The 22,328-nt window shown below is 38.2% G+C and overlaps 1 protein-coding gene across 4 annotated transcripts in view; it reads left to right on the forward strand.

Annotated features, from left to right (window-relative positions):
* LOC104991636 (chromosome unknown open reading frame, human C15orf41) overlaps positions 1-22,328 on the forward strand; it is a 234,391-nt gene that overhangs the window by 30,803 nt on the left and 181,260 nt on the right. For 2 of the 4 annotated variants that reach the window (XM_010844193.1, XM_010844192.1), the window contains exon 1: positions 5,582-6,207. The exons of the other annotated variants lie outside the window; for them this stretch is intronic. In XM_010844193.1, coding sequence (XP_010842495.1) covers positions 5,960-6,207 — 248 coding nt within the window. In that variant the 5' untranslated portion in view covers positions 5,582-5,959. Of the gene's footprint in view, positions 1-5,581; positions 6,208-22,328 lie in introns of those variants that run through there. 4 annotated transcript variants of the gene reach the window in all.

A 22,328-nucleotide genomic window follows, 5' to 3' on the forward strand; every position in this document is an offset into this window, starting at 1 on the left:
ATTTTCTTTGGAATACTGTCTGTTCACATTCTTTGCCTACTTAGGCTGTCTTTTTATTATTACTGAGTTGTAAGAGTACTGTGTATTCTTGACACAAGTCCCTTATTAGATATATATGATCTGCAAGTATTTTCTCCTAGTTTTTTAGTTTTTTGATGGTAAGTTTGGCTTATTCTTTTAAAAGGATCTTATTTCCAGAAGGAGAGTATAGAAAATCAATGTGACAATATCTGTAACCTTCTTGTAAAGAAAATATTATTGTTCTTTCATGAATTTCTTTCTGTTTGATAAAACGTACTGTTTTGGTGAAAGGTGCTTTTCTTCAGATAATATATTAAATTGAAAAAAAATTGGCAAGCCATCTCTTGAATACAGCTTAAATGTTAGATTATTTTAATATTTCCCTTTGCCTTTTAAAATTATGCACATAAACATATCTTGATTGTATCCTCTAAAATTAAGTGATATTCTGATATGAGCTATGTTAGTAAATGCTAAAAGATAAAAAATTGTGCAACTCAGTAAAAGTATAATTTTTAAAAATAACTATAAATAATCTGGGCCCTATCAACTTGAAAAAACTTGAACTGAGTTCCATTGCTTTTAAAAATGCAATTGTAGTCAGGTATGGTTTATGAAATGTGTTGTTTAAGGTGAACATGGCAAAGAATCCGTCACCTTTCCCAGGCTGCTAGATCCAGGCCTGCAGATCTAAGACAGGACTGGAGATCTGGCCTCCAAAGCCAGTTTTGCAGCTGTCTTGTCAGATAGCATGGGCTTCCCTTGTGGCTCAGAGGATAAAGCATCTGCCTGCAATGCAGGAGACCTGGGTTCGATCCCCTGGAGAAGAAAACGGCAACCCACTCCAATATTCTTGCCTGGAGAATCCCATGGACAGAGGAGCCTGGCGGACCACAGTCCACGGGATCACAGAGTCGGACACAACTGAGCGACTTTACTTTCACTTTGTCAGATAGCATGGCCTTGGGCAAGTCACTGAACTCTCTGGAAACTCTAGTTTGTCAGTGTGAATAGCAGGAGTTCCTCTTCTTTGCACAGAGAAGCTGTGAAGATACATGAAGGCTGCATAAAAGCTCTTAAGAGAGGTGCAGTGCTCTGCCAGTCCAAAAGCTGGTGTTTTTGTAAAGCTGTGAAAGGAAATTTCTGACAATCTCTGGGAGAGAAACTAAATGAGAACCTCTCCCTTGTCCAGTTCTCTGTGAGACTACACTACTAGCTCTTGAATTTTCTGAGCAGGGCGCACACCCTAGAACTATTCTGGCTGAATATTATCTAAGGGGTCCTAAAGAGTGAATGAATTGTCCAAGTCCTTTACAAGCAACATCTAGGCAACCATTTAAACCATAACCTGAGAAATTTTCAATCAGTAAGCAGGTATTTGCATTAAAGACAAAACAGATGACAGCCTCATCAAAGCACAAGGATAATTGCAAGTTGAAATGACATTTGACTAAAACAAGGGGCCTGTAAGAAAGCAGCTTGGAATTGTAGTCTTGGAAGAAGCAGCTAATTGCTTGCTCCTCTTGTCACTTTGCTTCTTTTAAGTGACTTAAGCAAGGTAAACTCTTAAATTGTATCTTTATAAATCTTTTCATTTGTGTAATGTGAAAATTATAAATGTGTGATTATCTAGCCTTTTTATCCAGTCTCATCTATATAGTGTATCACCTTTTAGGACAGTTAATGAGCTTTTGTGCTGTTCATCTTGGGAAATGAGTAAGTTTCTTTCACGTCTCCTTTGCCACACCTTCTTTGATTTGGATTGGTGTGTATATAACTGTGTGTGTGTGTTTATTTTTACTTTTTGTATAAGGATAATATGAATATATGAAGTCTAGTTTTCAGCTGAATTCTATTTTGCATATACTAAGACACCTGTTCTCTCCAGTGGGTACCGTCTCAAGAAAATTAAGTGTCTACGGAATTGGTGACCTGTTTTTAAGAGAACTTGTAAAAATCCTTCTAAATGAAAAATTACTCCAGTTGTGTCTAATATTGGCAATTTTCCTCTGTCTGCTTTTAGAACTTATTAGCCAACCAGGTCAGACATTATTAAAGTTCAAGGGATCCGGTGGGAAAAGTAATGATTTTTCGCTACTATGAATTTTAAATGTCGCCATTTTCGTGTGTTCCAGCATCATCTGTTTTCACATGCTACTAAAAACTTATGAAAGTTTTAGACCAAATTCAGGGTCAAGGTTAGAAGAGTGATGATACTTCTGACTCCTTCTCTTGGAATTATGTCACCCAAATTATCTGCATACCATTTTGTGCCAGGGTACATTTTATCAAATCATTTGAAAGAGCTTAGTATAAGAAGACTTTTTTTTTTTTTTTTGTCTTTTCACTTCTTAGAAACTTACTGTACTCACTGAACACAATAGGTATATGCTGTACGGAAACAGTAGGGCGTTCTTCATTTCTGAAAGTAACTGTGTTTTTTGCTTAGCAAAAACTTGGGGAGGCAGAGTCTTATGCAACATTCTTTTTGAGAGTCTACTCTTCAGCACATGGAGTGTGTTAACAAACAGATGCTTGATAAATATTTGTTGAATTACTGAATATATAAACTGGACACTTACTAGGAGTGGCTTCTAAATGTGTAGTTACTTAACATACAAAATCAAGTACTGGATTTAGTGAAGTGAAGAGAGACTGAAAAGATTTGTAGAAAATCATTGTGGCTCAGTTGAATGGTTGGTATACCTCCTTCTCTTTTGAAATGAAATGCAACATTCATGTCTCATAAAACAAGTTGCTTTTTAATTTTTCCAGTATTATAATTATCTCAAATGAGAAGAGGGGGAAAAGTTTTGAGTTTTGAGAGTCAAATACTTCATTCCTAAAGACAGTAAATATTATACTGAGGAGATAGTGTCTTGAACTGAAAACATTGAAGAGGGCTTTGTCTTTTATCAAATGAATAGCACATTTGGAAATTGGTGTTATTTCCAACTCTAGAGTCTGTTGCTTACCAATGGTGTTGGAGAACTGAAATCCATCATAATAATGACTGGAGAGTCCTCTCAAAGGAATAGCATATGCCAAAAGTTTAAAGTGGCTTGAATTTACTAAATAAGAGGGGAATCAAGACAACTTTGAAGTGGGGAATTAACTTTTAGCCATGTTGCACTGTTGACTGTTACAGCAGCTTGGTTGGTGATTGTCGAGTTCACTTGTAGAGTCCTGCGCTTGTGGCAGAAACTAGATTCCCCAGTATCTGTTCTCTCCTTCTTCCATAGGGATGGAGTCCTCTCATTTTGACCAGGCATATGGCTTCCCAGACAGAGGCTCCCTCACAGCTAGTGTGGCCATGGCACTGAGTTCTGGCTGTTGTGGATTAAGTGCAGGCTTCATGAAGGTTTTCTGTGGAGCCTTCCTTGAGAGACAGCCTTTGCCACTTTTCTTCAGGGTCCCTTCTCCTATTTGCTGCCTAGAATTAGGAAGCTGCTATCTTAACTATGGGGGTGAGGCCTGCACCCTAGTAATGCCATCCAGAGTGTTGAGCTGGAAGGAGCTGTGGTCCCTGGGGCTCCCTGAAGTAGAATTGCTATGTTGGAAGAGACAAATTTGTGCCCTGTTCAATCCAAAGTTATTTTGGATTTTTTTTTATCCCTTGCAGCTGAACATCAGCCCATCTGATGTAGAGGTAGAAATGCAGAGTTTTCTCAGATTGAAATCCTGGGGTATAAGGTCAAGGTATAGGTAGATCAGACCACATTTCTCACCGTATTCAGAGCTATTTCAAAGTTCTTATTACCTTGCAGATTGCTGGGGAGTCGTATGGCTCTTCAGTAAGGTTACCCCACCATCTCTACTTTACTGGTTGTGGATTTGGCCTGATTGAGTCAAGAGTCAAATTTGGCTTTCACAGATTTCCTGCAATGACTACCTCTTGGCATTGTCTACCCAGATGTTGTAAAGATAGGAGTTTGGTTAGGGTGAGGATACTGATTAGATAATGAACAGATCACTGCTCTTTTCAGGCATCCTCATTTATTCATAGTCTAGCCATGGATGTTGCTTGCCTGAGGTCATCCATATCACTATCATTTTTTTTTAATCTCACTATTTATTGATGTCTTTTAAAAATAATAGTTGGTTGTTATGAACTTTGTGATGTGGTGATCTTTTTATCAAAGTGACAACACAGGCCAGATCATACTGGATGTTTCTCCTGTATTTAGTATGGCCCAAATTTCTAGGCTTTAAAAATTAATTAGGAGCATGCTACTCTCTTATTCTTATGTGAAGCTTAAAATCACTGGTTATAAGGCACCGTAGTTATTGGAAACAAAAAGTCTTTCCTTTAGCACTGCTCAGTCATGTGTTCACATGTCTTTTTTTTTTTTTTTTTGGCCACCGTGTGGGCATGTGGGATCATAGTTTCCTGACCAGTGATTGAACCCATGTCCTTTGCAAGGGAAATGTGGCATCTTAACCACTGGACCACCACCACAGGGATATCCCCAAATGCTGTCTTAATGAATATTCTGTGTGTCTGTGAATTGCACTGTTTTTACGTTTTCTCTTAAAATGATGTGTGTGTCGGAAAAGGGCTGAGTGCATACTCAGGAATGGGAGGAGGAGAGTTACTCTTCATTTAAGTAATCATTTTAAAGGCTGTTATGTACCAGAGCCTGTGGTAGATGTTGGTGTTATAAAGTTAAAAAGATACAAAGATAAAAAGGAACCCCTGCTGTAAATTATTCAGAGTGTAATGAAAAAAAAAAAAAAAGCAAACAAAGAAAGGAAGAATACTTTAAATTAAAATTCAACATGAGACTTATTTATGGGCTCACTAAATCCAGAAATCTGAAGGGTTTCGTGAACTCTTAGACCAAAGTAATTCTATTGAGAGCCCTTGAAACAGCAGTGCTGGTCTCCCAAGAGCCAGTGAAAGATCCTTCTAAGAATATTTTTGAACACTTAAAATTAAGATTTTTAAGAACATGGGCTTTCCGAGCTGTTTTGTTTGCTTTTTGGGTTTGCAGCCACATGTTTTTCCTCTGATTTTCTTCCTGAGACATTTTATAATTGTCAGAATTCAGTCCAGTCCAGTTTTAATGTAGTCATTTTAGTAATTCAAAGGTATATTCCATATTTGTATTCCAAAAGAAATTCTGAAGGAGAACATGTAACTCTGTGGTGTTTCAGCCAAGTCTAACATTGGATCAGTGAGCAAAGTACAGAGAAACCAGGAGAAAAGCATATTGAGTGTGTATACAGGAAACTGTAAATCATGATACAGACTTTTCCTTCATGTCATTATCTGGAAGGGAGATGCCATCTTTTAGCCACGAGGATGAGAGCTGCATTTTAGACAGAGGTGGGCAGGTGAGCAGGGAGGAGCTGAATCTCAAGGATTTGGAGCTCTAGGATTGAGTTTTGACCTAGAAGCATCTATGTATGCTTTGGATAACTTTTTTTAAGCCTGCATTTTCTAATCTGCATACAGTAGTGTTAGTCTTATCCAGCTGATACTAAGTATTGCAAAAAAAAATTATTTAAAAATTAATTTTGTTGTCTTCTTATTTAGAGGGACACATTCATTGATGTTAGTGTTTCAAAATTGTGGGAAATGTGTTATCTCATAAAAGGATAATATTTAGGGAAAGCTTTTGTTGGCTGACCCAAGTTCAGGGTCCCCCTGCCAAGCCCCCACCATCAAGAGCTTTTAATAGAATTGCTTTGGTCTAAGAATTCATGATAGACTAAATGAAATCCTTCAAACCACTGGATTTAGTGAGACCATAAATTAGCCTCATGGTGAATGTATCTTTCTTTTTCCTTTTTCACTGGACACAATTCATTGAAATGATGACTACCCTATGAGTGGTTAGAATTTTATGTGTGGGAAACTTGAAGAGGAAAACTTTTGAAAGTAAGGTGTCTGTTTCTTTCACCATAGTGTTACCTGCATTGGATTCTTTTCGGCATGCTTATGCTTGAAAGTAGATTTCAGTATGTGTTCCTTCATATCTGGACCTCAGAGCTGAAAGAGTTTATATTCAGAATAGATTTTCCAGCACTTTTACTGGCACTTGTAGGGCAAAGCTGGGCGTGGTCCAGTTTACTTCGGTGGAGTGAAGCAGGCTTGCCAGGACGGCTGGAGCTGATGGGCCTGCCTGTGGGTTTCCCTGTCTCCCTGTTAACTGGTATAGAACAGATTGAGAGGAAGCCAAGGTAGGTATCTTGTGGGTGGGCCAGTGTGGAGCAGAGAGGCCCCTGTGGGGTCCTGTCCTGAATCACCTTGAGGTTTGTATCAGCGAAGACGGCCTCCTGGCTCCCTCTGATCCGGAGAAGGAGTGCAAGCCTCAGGAGGTTGTTATGACACTGAAAAGAGAATATAAGTGTCTTATATCAAAATCAGGCTTTTCTATTAAAATATTGAGACACACAGTTCTTTGGAGCTGCTGATACACTGGGCACATTAAATTTCGGGAAAATCTCATACAGTAATACAACAGAAGCTGCAGTTCTATAGAATAAGAACAAGTTGCTGTTGTGTTTTCTGGTTCGGTAGTGTTTTTTGAGAACACACATGATACCCAGTCACATTTTTAGGGATATTGTTTATATCTCAAGGAAAAGGTATATTTTTCCCCTCTGAATTTTTATTTCTTACATAAAAAACAGTAAAACCAGGGAGGGGGAAAAGGAGTAAAGAAATTACCTATAACCCCAAACTCTTACATTTTTTTTTTATGGTTATGTCTTCATTTATAGGCCTTGGACATATGCTTACTTCAATCTGTGCTTATAAACACAGTGTAAATATAACTTCAAATTATGGCTAAAACTGTATTCATATATAGCCAGGAGGAACATGTGAACTTTACTGGTGATGAGTTCAGATATGCCAACCGTGAAGAAGTAGAAACCTTTTGTGTTCAGGATCCAGTCTTCTGGCCAGTGTTGCAGTAGGAGTGACCAGTGTTGGAGGCCCCACTGGCGGAACTCTCAGCGCTGTGGGCAGGAGCATGGGGGCGGCTGTGCTGACTCACAGAAGCTCTTCTGCCGAGTGGCTTAGGCATTCTTCTTGATTAGGAGGACTCTGAGCCTGACTTTCTGATCCTGCAAGTGATTCCATGAGCTGTCTAAAAGTCTTTAGTAACTCCTCTTTTCTGCTGAAACTAGATTCTGTGCAACTAAGAATCTTGTGGTACTGAAATACTGTACTTTATCATTTGGATGCTGTATTAAGAACCCAGAGTTTGAGGGCAAACTGTGTTCACATGCTGGCTGTGTTAATTTGGATAAGATACTTCTCCAGTCCCCTCAGTTTCTCAAATATTGTTGTTTAGTTCCTAAATCATGTCTTGACTCTACAACCCCATGGACTGTAGCCGCCAGGCTCCTCTGTCCATGGGATTTTCCAGGCAAGAGTACTGGAGCGGGTTGCCACTTCCTTCTCCAGGGGATCTTCCCAACCCAGGGACTGAACCTAAGTCTTCTGTATTGGCAGGTGGGTTCTTCATTGCTGAGCCACCAGGGAAGCCCTTTCCCAAATACTTCTAGTATTTTTATTATTATAGTAATGATAATTAGATAGAATGGTGTGGTACCTAAGAAGCTGTCCGCCAATGTTGCTATCTGTGTCATTGTCATCACCACAATCAGTGGTGTTTGTTGAGTGCCAACTTTTAATTAGACTGATAGAGTTCAACAGAAATGGGGAAAAGTCACGAATCAGATATTCTCGTGAAAGTTTGTGTATAACAGAGCATAACTGTGTTATGTATGTCTTAGCAACTGAGCTCCATCTCTGCTCCTCTGCTTGTTCAGTTGCTCAGTCATGTCCGACTCTTTGCAACCCCATGGACTGCTGCACGCCAGGCTTCCCTGTTCTTCTCCATCTCCTGGAGCTTGCTCAAACTCATGTCCATTGAGTCGGCTCCTCCTCTGGTTTCTCTTAAAACATGGAGAGAAGTAGGGAAGGCATTTGCAGCCGTTTAAGGTTGGTTTTATTGGAGTGAATGACATTAAGTACTGAGATTAACTGCCAGAAGAATTTGATTGTGAATTAAAAATAAAAGGCTTGTGGTAAGAGTTAAAATTTTGCATTTAATAAGAGAAGGGTTTAATGCATTTTAAGGCATTCCATTTATTGTTTTAATATTCCCAGCATTTATTATTAATGTGGGGTGGTTCTAGAATAATTATAGCCCATATCATGATGATGATGTTTTTAGAGAAGGTTGAAAATCTACAGTTTTTTTCAAACTAATGTAGTAGGGAGAATATAGCTTCTAAAGCTTAGAATAGTTTGCTGTTCTCACAGGAACACTACTTAGGCTATGTAGAAGCATTAAGTCATTCAGGAAGTTACTTTTATGCCAATTCCTGCATTTCCTTGTTAAATTCTTAAATGCAAAGCATCAGTTTGGTAATTGGGGGTTGGGAATATGGGCTAAAAGACAGAGAAAGGGTATGAGGCTATTAATACCATTATGTTAATAAAACCAAAAATATATTTGGGAAGAAAGTGGTAAAGATGATAGTTTGATCTTTATAAATGATAATCATTATAAAGTTAGTCAGTTATTTTTACTAGTTTTATATAAGATCTCTGTGACTTATTAAGAAAAATTAGGAGAGCAGAATATATATTTTTATATAGAAAAAAAAGGATAAGCAAATGTTTAAATGGTTTTAAACAATATTCTAAACTTTTACCTTGTGAAAAGGTTACAAAAGCAATTGTATTTCTTAGACATAGATAAGTAACATTTTGGTCACAGAATTAAATTAGCCTCTAGATGTTCATTCATTTACTTGTGATGATGAGTTGGCAAAATGACTTGGTATTCTCGCAGGATTTCATAAACTAAGAAATTCCCTGAGAAAAGAGATCCATTCAAAGCATTAGCATTTTCTGTATAAACAAGCCCAGAAAATATTTGAAATTCAAAGGGGAAAAAGTTGGGCAACATGAAGTAAAATTAACTTGTTTCATAAAACTCAGTATAAGTAATAAGCTGATGTGGGGGCATTTTTAAAGGGGTGGGGACATTTTTAGAAATCTATTTCCCAAGGAAGAGACTCAGAGTTAGGAAAGAACTCAGGAGAGCCTGACCCAGACCTAAAATTTGAAGAATTAGCTAGCTATCAGGGACTCTTGGAGAAGTGAGTGATCAATCATTAGCTTTCAAAGTGCGGCCTTATTGTGAAAGGACCTTGAATGTCTACTTTATTTTGGGCTGTCATAACAAAATACCATAGACTGAATGGATTAGACAGCAGACATTTATTTTCTCACAGTTCTGGAGAATGGAAGTGCAAGATCAGGGTGCCAGCCTGGCCGGGTCCTGGTGAGGACTTTCTTTCTGGCTTGTGGTCGGCCACCTTCTCCGTGTCCTCACTTGACCTTTCCTTGGTGCATGCTTTCAGAGTGATCTCTCTTTTCCTCTTCTTCTTCTCTGAGGGTCACTAGTCGCCTCATAAGGACTCAATACTTAATCTAACCGTAATTACCTCTCAAAGGTCCCTTCTTCAAATACATGGTTATTTCTTACAGCAGTCATAGCAAACTAAAATGTTTTACTATGGTAGGATGTTTAGTAAATTTTTTTTATTATTAAATGTATTTAGTTTTAAATGGAGGAATTGCTTTACAATATTGTGTTGGTTTCTGCTATACATCAACATGAATCAGCCATAGGTATACATACGTTACCTCCCTCCTGAACTTCCCTCCCACCTTCCACCCCATCCTACCCCTCTAGGTTGTCACAGAGCACCAGTTGGAGCTCCCTGCCTGTCATACATCAAATTCTCATTGGCTCTCTGTTTTATCCATGATAATGTATATGTTTCACTGCTCCTTTCCCAATTCATCCCATCCTCTTCTTCCCCCACTGTGTTCACAAGTCTGTTCACTATGTGTGCGTTTCCATTCCTGCCCTGCGTATATGTTCATCAGTACCATCTGTCTAGATTCCGTATATATGCATTAATATATGATATTTGTTTTTCTCTTTCCGACTTACTTCACTCTGTATAATAGGCTCTGCTGCTGCTGCTGCTGCTGCTAAGTCGCTTCAGTCGTGTCCGACTCTGTGCGACCCCATAGACGGCAGCCCACCAGGCTTCCCCGTCCCTGAGATTCTCCAGGCAAGAACACTGGAGTGGGTTGCCATTTCGTTTTCCAATGCATGAAAGTGAAAAGTGAAAGTGAAGTCGCTCAGTCGTGTCCAACTCTTCGAGACACCATGGACTGCAGCCTACCAGGCTCCTCCATCCATGGGATTTTTCTAGGCAAAAGTACTGGAGTGGGGTGCCATCGCCTTCTCCAATAATAGGCTCTAGGTTCATCTATCTCATTAGAACGGACTCAAATGTTCTTTTATGGCTAAGTAATTGTGTTTATGTACTACAACTTCTTTATCCATTCATCTGTCAGCAGACATCTAGGCTGCTTCCATGTCCCAGCTCTTGTAAATAGTGCTGCAATGAACTTTGGTGTACATGTGTCTTTTTCCATTATGGTTTCCTCAGAGAAGGCAATGGCACCCCACTCTAGTACTCTTGCCTGGAAAATCCCATGGGTGGAGGAGACTGGTAGGCTGCAGTCCATGGGGTTACGAAGAGTTGGACACGACTGAGTAACTTCCCTTTCACTCTTCACTTTCATGCATTGGAGAAGGTAATGGCAACCCACTCCAGTGTTCTTGCCTGGAGAATCCCAGGGACGGGGGAATCTGGTGGGCTTCCATCTATGCGGTCGCACAGAGTCGGACACAACTGAAGCGACTTAGCAGCAGCAGGGTATATGCCCAGTAGTGGGATTGTTGGGACATATGGTAGTTTTATTCCTAGTTTTTTAAGGAATCTCTATACTGTTCTCCACAGTGGCTGTATCAATTTAGCTTCCCACCAGTAGTGCAAGAGGGTTTCCTTTTCTCCACACCCTCTCCAGAATGTGTAGATTTTTTTGATAATGACCATTCTGATTGGGGTGAGGTGATACCTCATTGTAATTTTGATTTGCATTTCCCTAATAATGAGCTCTAATAAAAGTTGAACATCTTTTCATGTGTTTATTAGCCATCTGTATATCTTCTTAAATTTTAATTTTCAGTAAAGACTTCAGAGAGTGAAATTAATTCACTTGGTTTTGATAAATAACTGTTTTAAGAAAATTATCTAAAGGTTGGTCAGAATCTGTAATCTTTTCAGCACTCAGTTTTACTGAGGAAAATGAACAGTGTTACTGGGTGCTATTTTTGGTCTAAGGCTTGTATTTTTAACCCCTTTGACAAATATTTTTCTAAAACTAAACTTATTTTAAGAGTAAGGATTACCTCTGTTTTCCTCAACATTGGCCACCATGATGAAAAATCTTGAGAGCCAGGTAAAACATTCGATTTGAAGTTGCTGCAGAGAGATGTTGTTATAGGTCCTGATGACATACTTGTCTGGGATTACCTAGTTGGAACTAGAGACCTTCTCAAAAAAAAAAAAAAGAAAGAAAGAAAAAGTCTGTCAGTACTTGGAGAATTGTGAGGTTAAATATTTATATTTATTTATGTATTTATATACTTACACACATATTTTTTAAAAATCAGCGTTTCAGGCAAAGATCTGTTGATTCTTTCATTAAGTATGTGTGTTCAGTCTGAATCAAAAAATAAGGTAATTTGTGGGAGACTGGGATTTCGTCAATGAAATAGTTGTGGTGCTAGACCCATGAAGTGATTATTTAACCTCTAGTGGGAGATGTGGTACCTTATAATCAATAGTGAATGAAAGGAGTTAATTATTTTCCTCCCATGTTCTCATACTGTGGTCTGATTACTTTAAATGCCTAGAAGTCTTAATAAACAATTTAATCACTCTAGCTATTAACCTAGAATAGACCTGCTATATTAGGCCCATACAGAAGTGTCCAGTGTCAACACGAGTACACGTCATTATTATGAGAACCAAGGCACAGTTTTCTGATAAGCTATATTTAAAAGTTTTAGGGCTGTAAGCAGAGAGAAATTTAAGAAATCTAAATTTTGGAGTTGTAGAACTGATAAGAATCGCAGAAACTTTCAAGGTGAAAATGGACTCTAAAGTCATGGAATCTGTATACAGATGGTAAAACTGAGACTTCAAGTATGATTTTTTTTCCAATTAGAATTTAAGCACCTCAGGAATAAAGACAATTCCTACCATGCTTCCTTAACAGTACAACTTTTGATGCTCCCTATTGTTTAAAAAATAACTGTGGAATATGTAAAAATGTCCATGAGAAATTTATAAGAGAAAAGTAGTATTCCAAAGGGCTAACAAATGGTCCTAAGTCAGGGGAAGTGCACATTACCTGGAAAAAGAATCACTTTCCACATTGTAAGATCATATAAAATTTGCATTTATAGTAAAAAGAACTGTCATTGAGAAGTAAAATTCAGAATTTTGATCTCTTATTCATTTTATCTTTTGGTGGTAAAAAGTGGGAACTTGGGGGTTGGGGTCTACTGCTGATATAATTTGTGTTATATTTTGCTTTTTGATTTGTTTGTGTTTTAATTTATACACATTGGTCACAGAAACATTATGATGACTTAAATAGTAAAACTGCATTGAAAATATGTGATATTCTCATCTATTAAGATAACATGGCTAAGTATTCCTCCACTAAGTCCTGCTTGTAGCACAACTTATTTTTTCCTAGATTTACAGGTACCTGGTGTAAAATAATCCTTTGTGTAACTTTGGGCAGTGATTTCATCTCTATGACCTTTACTTTTGTCATTTTTAAAATGAGAGGGTTGGCCTTGGTCTATGTCTCTTAAAGGATTCCCTTCATTAAAATAGCTTGATTTAATAGTGTAAAATAATGCAATGAGATCAGCTAAAGTAAGAAGTATGTCTTTGGTGTTTGGTGGTGAGAAAGTCTCTGTGTATCTTTGTTTTAGTTAACAAGTGAGGGTAGAAGTGAGATTGCCATTGGGTGGAGGCTGAATAAGATTTATTGAACAAAGACCCCCCAGACAAAAACATTTGGTAGTGAACGGAAACAGTGGACAGTAGTTTGAACCTTAGGCAGGTTGTGGCTTAAGAAGACAGAAGCATGCTCGGAAGTAAACGAAGAATAGCCAGAGGAGAGGAAAGGATGGAAGATAGATTAGATAATACTTCATGCAGAGGTGGAAGGAAGTTGAGTTTTAACCAACATGGGAAGGATTACAAATATCTTAACATATAGGCTACTGTTATCAGATTCAGTTCAGTTCAGTCACTCAGTCACGTCCAACTCTTTGCGACCTCATGGACTGCAGCACGCCAGGCTTCCCTGTCCATCAGCAACTCCTGTAGTTTACCCAGACTCAGGTCCATTGAGTCGGTGATGCCATCCGACCATCTCATCCTCTGTTGTCCCCTTCTCCTCCCGGCTTCAATCTTTCCCAGCATCTGGGTCTTTTCAAATGAATCAGCTCTGCACAGCAGGTGGCCAAAATATTGGCGTTTCAGCTTCAACATCAGTCTTTCCAATGAACACTCAGGATTGATCTCCTTTAGGATGGACTGGTTGGATCTCCTTGCAGTCCAAGGGACTCTCAAGAGTCTTCTCCAACACCACAGTTCAAAAGCATCAATTCTTCGGTGCTCAGCTTTCTTTATTGTCCAACTCTCACATCCATACATGACAGTGGAAAAACCATAGCCTTGACTAGATGGACCTTTGTTGGCAAAGTAATGTCTCTGCTTTTTAATGTGCTGTCTAGGTTGGTCATAACTTTCCTTCCAAGGAGTAAGTATCTTTTAATTTCATAGCTGCAATCACCATCTGTAGTGATTTTGGAGCCCAAAACAAAGTCTGCCACTGTTTCCACTGTTTCCCCATCTATTTGCCATGAAGTGATGGAACCAGATTCCATGATCTTAGTTTTCTGAATGTTGAGCTTTAAGCCAACTTTTTCACTCTTCTCTTTCACTTTCATCAAGAGGCTCTTTAGTTCTTCTTCACTTTCTGACCTAATGGTGGTGTCATCTGCATATCTGAGGTTATTGATATTTCTCCCGGCAATCTTGATTCCACCTTGTACTTCATCCAGCCCAGCGTTTCTGATGATGTACTCTGCATATAAGTTAAATAAGCAGTGACAATATACAGCCTTTACGTACTCCTTTTCTAATTTGGAACCAGTCTGTTGTTCCATGTCCAATTCTAACTGTTGCTTCCTGATCTGCATACAGATTTCTCAAGAGGCAGGTCAGATGGTCTGGTATTCCCATATCTTTCAGAATTTTCCACAGTTTATTGTGATCCACACAGTCAAAGGCTTTGGCATAGTCAATAAAGCAGAAATAGATGTTTTTCTGAAACTCTCTTGCTTTTTCCATGATCCAGCAAATGTTGGTAATTTGATCTCTGGTTCCTCTGCCTTTTCTAAAACCAGCTTGAACATCTGGAAGTTCACGGTTCATGTATTGCTGAAGCCTGGCTTGGAGAATTTTGAGCATTACCTTAGTAGCATGTGGGATGAGTGCATTTGTGTTATCAGATTATCTATAGTTAACTTTCTCTTTCTCTTTTACTCTTTCTAGCAATCATAATAAAATTACTACAGATTTAAGGATTTCTAATTATGTAGTTTTAGCTGACTTATTAACGAATGAAAGAAGAAATCATTACAGGAAGAAAGAATCAATAAGTATTTTGTACAGCACTTCCCTGGTAGCTCAGACAGTAAAGAATTTGCCTGCAGTGTGGGAGACCCAGGTTCAAACCCTGGGTCAAGAAGATCCTCTGGAGCAGGGCATGGCAATCCACTCCAGTATTCTTTCCTGGAGAATTCCATGGACAGAGGAAGGAACCTGGTGGCTGCAGTCCGTGGGATCACAAAGAGTTGGACACAGCTGAGCTACTAACACTGTACTGTACTATATCTGTTACATTGTGTTGAAGTCATTGGGATTGCTTTAGAGGAAGATGACCCAATATCTAGTCTTGGAAACAAAATTAAGTGTCTTTCACCCAGGCTTCTTATTCTTTATCTTGTTTATGTTATGGCTCATTCTAAAAAGTTAAAACCCAAATTAGGAAAAAAGTGTAGATACTTAAGCCTCTAATTAAATAAGAACGTTTAGATTAGGGCAGGACTTAGAGCAGAAAAAAAACTTAGATCAGTTTATCTGGCTCCTTTTCAATTCTTTTCATTATTCTTCTCCTACTTATTTAATTTTATTATGAAATATAGCATACAGAGAGTAGAGAATAGTATAATAAACTCTGAATCTACCTCTGTTTATATTTGTTTCAGATGCTTTTTACTTTTACAGAAATGAAATATTCTGATGGTATCAACAATTTATAGCCTTTAAGATTTTTATTTTTTAAAAAAATTGTATCACACTTTGATTTCTTTCCTCTTCTCTTTCACCTGAGGTAACCATTTTCTTGAGTTTAATGTTTTAGCCTCATGTATTTCTTTTGCTATATCCATAAACGTCCATGAGCAAAAAGGTAATTATATTTTGCTATTCTTATATTTTATATAAGTGGGAACAAATATGTGTATAATTCTATAGCATGCTTTTTTTGGTAAATGTTTTTGAAATATAATCCATGTTGGTACCTGATAGAGTAAGAAAGCACTATTTTTGCTTTTCAGAATTTATTGACTATTTCTGACATGATTTTTCTTCCTGAGTTTTAAGATAAATTTATCACATTCCACCAGAAAACTAGTGAATTTGGTTGGATTTTAATTAAAATCATAGATTAATATATAGAGAATTAACACTTTAATTAATACTATCTTTTTACTCTTGGAATTTTCTTTGTGAAAATATCTTATATCTTCATCAGGAACTCTTTTGTACTCTTCAGTGAGGTTTTATGGTTTTCTTCAAAGATTTTACACATTTTTGTTAAATATATATGTCAGTACTTTATGGTTTTTTTTTTATTGTGAATGAGATCCATTTTTCTATTCTATTTGCTAATTTAATTTTACTGTTTTATAAGAATTTTATTTCCTTTTTATATTAATCTTATATCCAGTTACTTTTCTGAGATGTCTTATTAGTGTTTAAAACCTTTGTTTATAGATTCTCTTGTTGTTTCTAAGCCTTCTCGTCTTCAAATAGGGAGGCTTTGATTTCTTTCTTTCCTTTCTGATTCTTTTATTTCTTTTCCTCTTTTGTTTTCTGGGATCTTCAGTTTGCTAGAACTTCCTAGAATAAAATGTTTATTTTTCCCCCTTATATTTAATTAATGCAATGTATTTCCCTCAACTGTTGAAATGCACTACTGTCAGTGCTCAATTTTATGTTTTGTTGTTGTTATTTCCATTGTGATTTCTTATTTAATTTATTGGTTAGTTAGTAATGCCTTAATTTTTTAAAATAAGGGATTGGGGGACTAACGGTTTAAGCATTGAATTCTAACTTAATTACCTTTTCAGCAGATATAGTCTAGCCAAGTCCTGAACACAACCTTTGACAGCTTTATAGAGCTGGAAGACAAGGTTTAGAGATCCTTGAATATAGGGTCTACCAGAAGTGGGAACTCTTGCAAATGTCCCAGTCATTGAGTTGTTGTTGTTCAGTCGCTCAATTATGTCCAACTCTTTGTGACCAGATGGACTGCAGCATGCCAGGCTTCCCTGTCCTTCACTGTCTCATGGAATTTGCTCAAACTCATGTCTACTGAATCAGTGATGCCATCCAACGATCTCATTCTCTTTCTTAGGTGTTGGGGGTTCCCCCTAAAAGACTATATCCTAGGAGTTAATGTGCACTGGAAGTAAAAGGGCTCTACATTACTGTATTTTACCTTCAAATTTACCTCATTGGCCTAAAAATTTAATACGTGTAATTGGACGAAGGTGATCCTAGACTCCTAGCGCTCCCAGAATCAAATCAGAATCCCCACTGGAGACAGTTAACCATTTGCATATTCATATTTTTCATAAAGCAGTTTTTCACATAGTGTGGCACATCAAGGGAGATACTCAGTCACGTAAGAAGACGTGACAACATAAATGGAGGCCAGTGAAAACTGTAGAAATAGACTTATCAGGGCTCTGGCGATTGGAACTACCTAAACAGAATTTTTATAAGTGTAGCTTATTCAAGATGTTAAAAAAGAAGATTGAAAGTTCGTAGGGAACTTACTTGAAAAAGAATCAAGTAGAGTATCTACAAACACAGTAATTGAAATTGGATGGATTTAATTCAGTGGATGTATTTAATAGCAAGGTAGACATTACTGAAGAGAGAAATAGTGAACTGGAGGATAGATGAGAGGGAAATACCCATAATGTAATACAGAATAACAAAAAGATATAAAATATGAAGAGAGAATAAGAGATGGAGCTTACAGGAGGGAAGGTTAACACAGACTCATTTGGAGTCTTGGGCAGGAGAGAAAAAGTGTTAAAGCAAGTTTGAAAAAATAATTGTCATGTACTTAAGTGCAACAAACTGTAAGCAGGAGTTTACTAAATGCCAGAGTTAAAACTCCTAAGTGAAGTTTTTTTTTTAAAATATTAAAACTAGATAGAGACATAGGGTACATTATCATTAAAAGACCAGAATTTGATATCACAACCCATCTGCATTGATTGAATTATTAGAAGAAGGTTATTGCAGATGGAAAAGGAAGGAAGGGCAATGAAATGCTACATATGTGAGTATATCAGAATGAACAGAATCTTTATAAAACAACAGCAGTGTCTTGTGAATTTTAAGATGTATGTAGAATTAAAACAATGTCAGTAATGTCCTATATATCAGAATGGAAGAAGTATAGATAGTGATGTAAAGTTTTTGTATTTTCCAGGCAGCAGTTAATCACCAAGTTTAACTTGGGCATGTGTTTATGCAGGATAACTATTAATAGTATAAGAATATATAACTTCCAAGTTGACAGGGAAAATAATGAAAAATAAGTACGAAATCACTTTCAGTTCAATTCAGTTCAGTCGCTCAGTAGTGTTAGACTATTTGTAACCCCATGAATTGCAGCCCACCAGGCCTCCCTGTCTGTCACCAACTCCCAGAGTCTACCCAAACTCATGTCCATCGAGTTGGTGATGCCATCCAGCCATCTCATCCTCTGTTGTCCCCTCTTCCTCCTGCCCCCAATCCCTCCCAGCATCAGGGTCTTTTCCAATGAGTCAACTCTTCGCATGAGGTGGCCAAAGTATTGGAGTTTCAGCTTCAGCATAAAAGAATACAAAAAAAGAAGTGTATGGTGACTAAGAAAATTAGCTTTCAGTAAGATATAAACTTAAACCTAAATATATTAGAACATACTTTAAATGTACAGACTTTGCCAAAAGTAAATCAGATCAATGTGATATCTGTGCAAAGATAAACATATAAATCAGTGGAACAGATTAGAGAGTCCCAAAATAGACCCTTAGATATTTGGTTTCCTCATAGGTAACATGATAGTTCATGGGTAAATGGTGGTGTGACCAACTGGATATGTGTACAAAAATAACAAAAGCAAAATGTGGCTCCTATCTCAGTTCATTAATTAACTCAAGATAGATCATCAACCTAGTATTCTTAAGCTTCTAAAAGAAAACATGCAAAATTATCTTCATGACTGTGAATAGGCAAAGATGTCTCAGAAAAGACACACGACACACATAAAAGGTAACAATAATAAAGAATTGCTACATTGGACTTCATCAAAATTAAAAATTTCAGCACTCCAGAAAACACTAGAAAGAAAATGGAAATACAAGCCATTAACTTGAAGGTGTGACAAGGCTGTTTAGCATTGAGAGCTCTCATTTAGTGTTGGCAGGAGCTGAAAATTGTTACAAATACTTTGAAAATTGTTTCACAGTTAGATACTCTAAAGCTAGAGATTTGCATATCAGATGGTCCAGAATTCTACTCCACATTTATACCTATCAGAAATGTGTACACACATGTCCCAGAAAACATGCAGAAATGTTCACAGCAGCATCATTCTCATTGCAAAAGACTAGAAACAGTTCAGAGGTTCGTCAATTGAATAGATAAATGTGGAGTGTACTTATACAATAGAATATACCATACAGCAATGGAAATGAATTAACTGTACTTAACATTAACAAGGAGAAGGCAATGGCACCCCACTCCAGTACTTCTGCCTGGAAAATCCCATGGACAGAGGAGCCTGGTAGGCTGCAGTCCATGGGGTCGCTCAGAGTCAGACAGAACTGAGCGACTTCACTTTCACTTTTCCCTTTCATGCATTGGAGAAGGAAATGGCAACCCACTCCAGTGTTCTTGCCTGGAGAATCCTGGGCGGAGCCTGGTGGGCTGCCATCTGTGGGGTCGCATAGAGTCGGACACGACTGAAGCGACTTAGCAGCAGCAGCAGCAGCATTAACAAGAGTCACTTACGTAGACATATTGAGTAAAAGAAGACAGATGCAAAAGAATACACACTGTGTTAGATCAGATTCATCTGGAGAGAGAAAGGGTGCCCATCAGACAGAATGCCTTTTCGGATCCCAGGAGTATTCTGTTTGGTAATCAAAGTGGTTATGTGGTTTGTCTTATTCACAATAAAAATGATTTTTAAAAGATTAATGTGTTATGGAATAGATAAATGTTAATATTTTATGTAATGAAGGTATGTTACGAAAGTATGTTTAAAACACAATTTTTGAAATTTTATTTTTGTGTATAGACACACACATACACACCAGACATAGAATAAAAAACACAGGAACACAGATAGACGTCTATAGATTTTACACAGAATATGTTCTATTTATAACTAGAAAACTTCATTAAATATTATATAATGAAGTTAACACGTCTGGAGGGTGTTGTCCTCTGTAGAGAAGATTGATTGGGTTTGAACGTGTGTTGTTCAGGGAAGGATTTAAAGCTGTTTTGTATGTAGTAAATAGCATTTGGGCAAAAGACACATTTGCAATCACATAGAGACACTTCCCTGGTGGCTCAGATGGTAAAGCGTCTGCCTACAATGCAGGAGACCTGGGTTCGATCCCTGGGTTGGGAAGATCTCCTGAAGATGGAAATGGCAACCCACTCCAGGATTCTTGCCTGGAAAATCCCATGGACGGAGGAACCTGGTAGGCTACAGTCCATGGGGTCGCAAAGAGTCGGACACGACTGAGCAACATTTACTTTACTAGAGACACTTCAGGCAATGGTGTGATTGTTAATAACAAAATACACCTTAGCCTCAGAAAGAATAATGAAAATGACCCAATAATTTTTTAATCATTGACTCTTTCCTATAGGAACTTTTTTTTTATGTAGTTAATTAAAGTAAGGCTGCAATTTAAGTTTTTTTTTGTTTGTTTTTTGTTTTTTTTAAGGAATATTGTCTAAAGCTGTGGGATTTGATCAGAACTCTTTATCTCCTGTGGCTTCAATTTTCTGTCCCAAAGCAACAATGCCCACCTTTAAGGGTTGCTTGGAGGGTAATGTAACATAAATGCTTAGCCTTAAGCAATGGGTGTTAGCACACACTAGAAGATTAGCATGGGAATTAAGGGCTTGAGTTCTGGAATCGGAACTGGATTTTGATTTCCAGTTCTCCCACTTACCTAGGTCTTTAATTGTATACTTCCCTTAACTTCTCTTCCTCTGTTTCCCATCTTTAAAATAAGAACAGTAATAGTACCTACTTTAGAGGCTTGCTTTGAGGGTATAATAAAAGGCAGAGTGTAGTGTGTAGCACAAACTAGCTGTTGATATAACTCTTAGCTCTTGCTATAGATGGAGCTGTTTTGCATATGGCTTGGAGAAGGCAATGGCACCCCACTCCAGTACTCTTGCCTGGAAAATCCCAAGGATGGAGGAGCCTGGAAGGCTGCATTCCATGGGGTCGCTGAGGGTCGGACACGACTGAGCAACTTCCGTTTCACTTTTCACTTTCATGCATTGGAGAAGGAAATGGCAACCCACTCAAGTGTTCTTGCCTGGAGAATCCCAGGGACAGGGGAGCCTGGTGGGCTGCCGTCTATGGGGTCGCACAGAGTCGGACACGACTGAAATGACTTAGCAGTTACATTAACCTACTAGCAAAATTAATTAAGTGCCTGGAACAGTAACCACTTTTTTCATATATATAAAATATAAGTGGGCTTCCCTGGTGGTTCAGATGGTAAAGATCTGCCTGCGGTGCAGGAGATCCACGTTCAATTCTTGGGTCAGGAAGATCCCCTGGAGAAGGGAATGGCAACCCACTCCAGTATTCTTGCCTAAAGAATTCCATGGACAGAGGAGCCTTGGTGGGCCACAGTCCATGGGTTCATGAAGAACTGGACACAACTGAGGTAACTAACATAAAACATAAGTGTGTTGTTGTTTAGTCACTAAGTCATGTCTGACTCTTTTTTTGAGACCCCATGGACTATAGCCCACCAAGCTCCTCTGTCCATGGGATTTCTCAGGCAAGACTGCTGAAGTGGGTTGCCATTTCCTTCTCTAGGGTATCTTCCCAACTCAGGGATCAAACCTGCGTCCCCTGCACTGGCGGGAGGATTCTTTACCACTGAGCCACCAGGGAAGCCGGTGACGGAGGGTAGGGCATTGCTTTTATGGAAAAGCTTCCTTGACTAGTACTAAGTCACTGACCACACAGAGCCAGTGTTTTAGTTGTATTCTTTCATGGGTTTAGAAAGGTTGTATTGTACCTTGTGAGGCCTGCAAGCCTAAGGCTTTGTTGGAATATCTTACTTTATCATCCTTAGTTTGATTTACTGCTTCCTGAGTTCCAGAAATAACATTGATCTTGTTTAGAGGATTTCAAGCCTATTAGAGACACTGACGCATCCTAGGTTCTAGAGCAAAAGGAACTTGAAAGTTAAATAAAAACATTTCTTTTTTTATGGTCTTTTTTGATGGTTAGGCACTTGAGAAAAGGAAGAATTTATAATGTGTGGTATCGTGTTCCTTAAGGTTCTGCTTGCTTTAAGTCTACTTGGGATTGTCAAAACTTCCATTCAACCCCCTGATGTCATTTTCTTTAATGTCCTTCAGGTTACTGAGCATCTTAGCTGGATGGGTCTGGAGTTAAATACAATATGGGGCCCTGGTTTATTGCCCGTTAAGTACCTGGCATTTGAAGTCTAAAATGCAGTATAAAATGAGGGTAAACAATATCCCGCCAGTGTTTAAATTCTGTGTGGAAAAGTCACTCACACACAGCAATTTATGATCTCTGGGCACCTCAGTTTAGTGACACAGTGACAGAGGAACAATTTTAAGGAAGCCCAGTACAGTAGCTGCCAGTTAGGAAGAGAATTACAGAGTGTAAAAATGGACAGTCCTTCCTGAGTACTGCATCCTGGGCAGGTGCCATCATGATGGAGCAGCCTGTC

Source organism: Bison bison, unplaced genomic scaffold (assembly GCF_000754665.1).
Source record: "Bison bison bison isolate TAMUID 2011002044 unplaced genomic scaffold, Bison_UMD1.0 scf7180017864197, whole genome shotgun sequence".
NCBI classification, from domain to species: domain Eukaryota; kingdom Metazoa; phylum Chordata; class Mammalia; order Artiodactyla; family Bovidae; genus Bison; species Bison bison.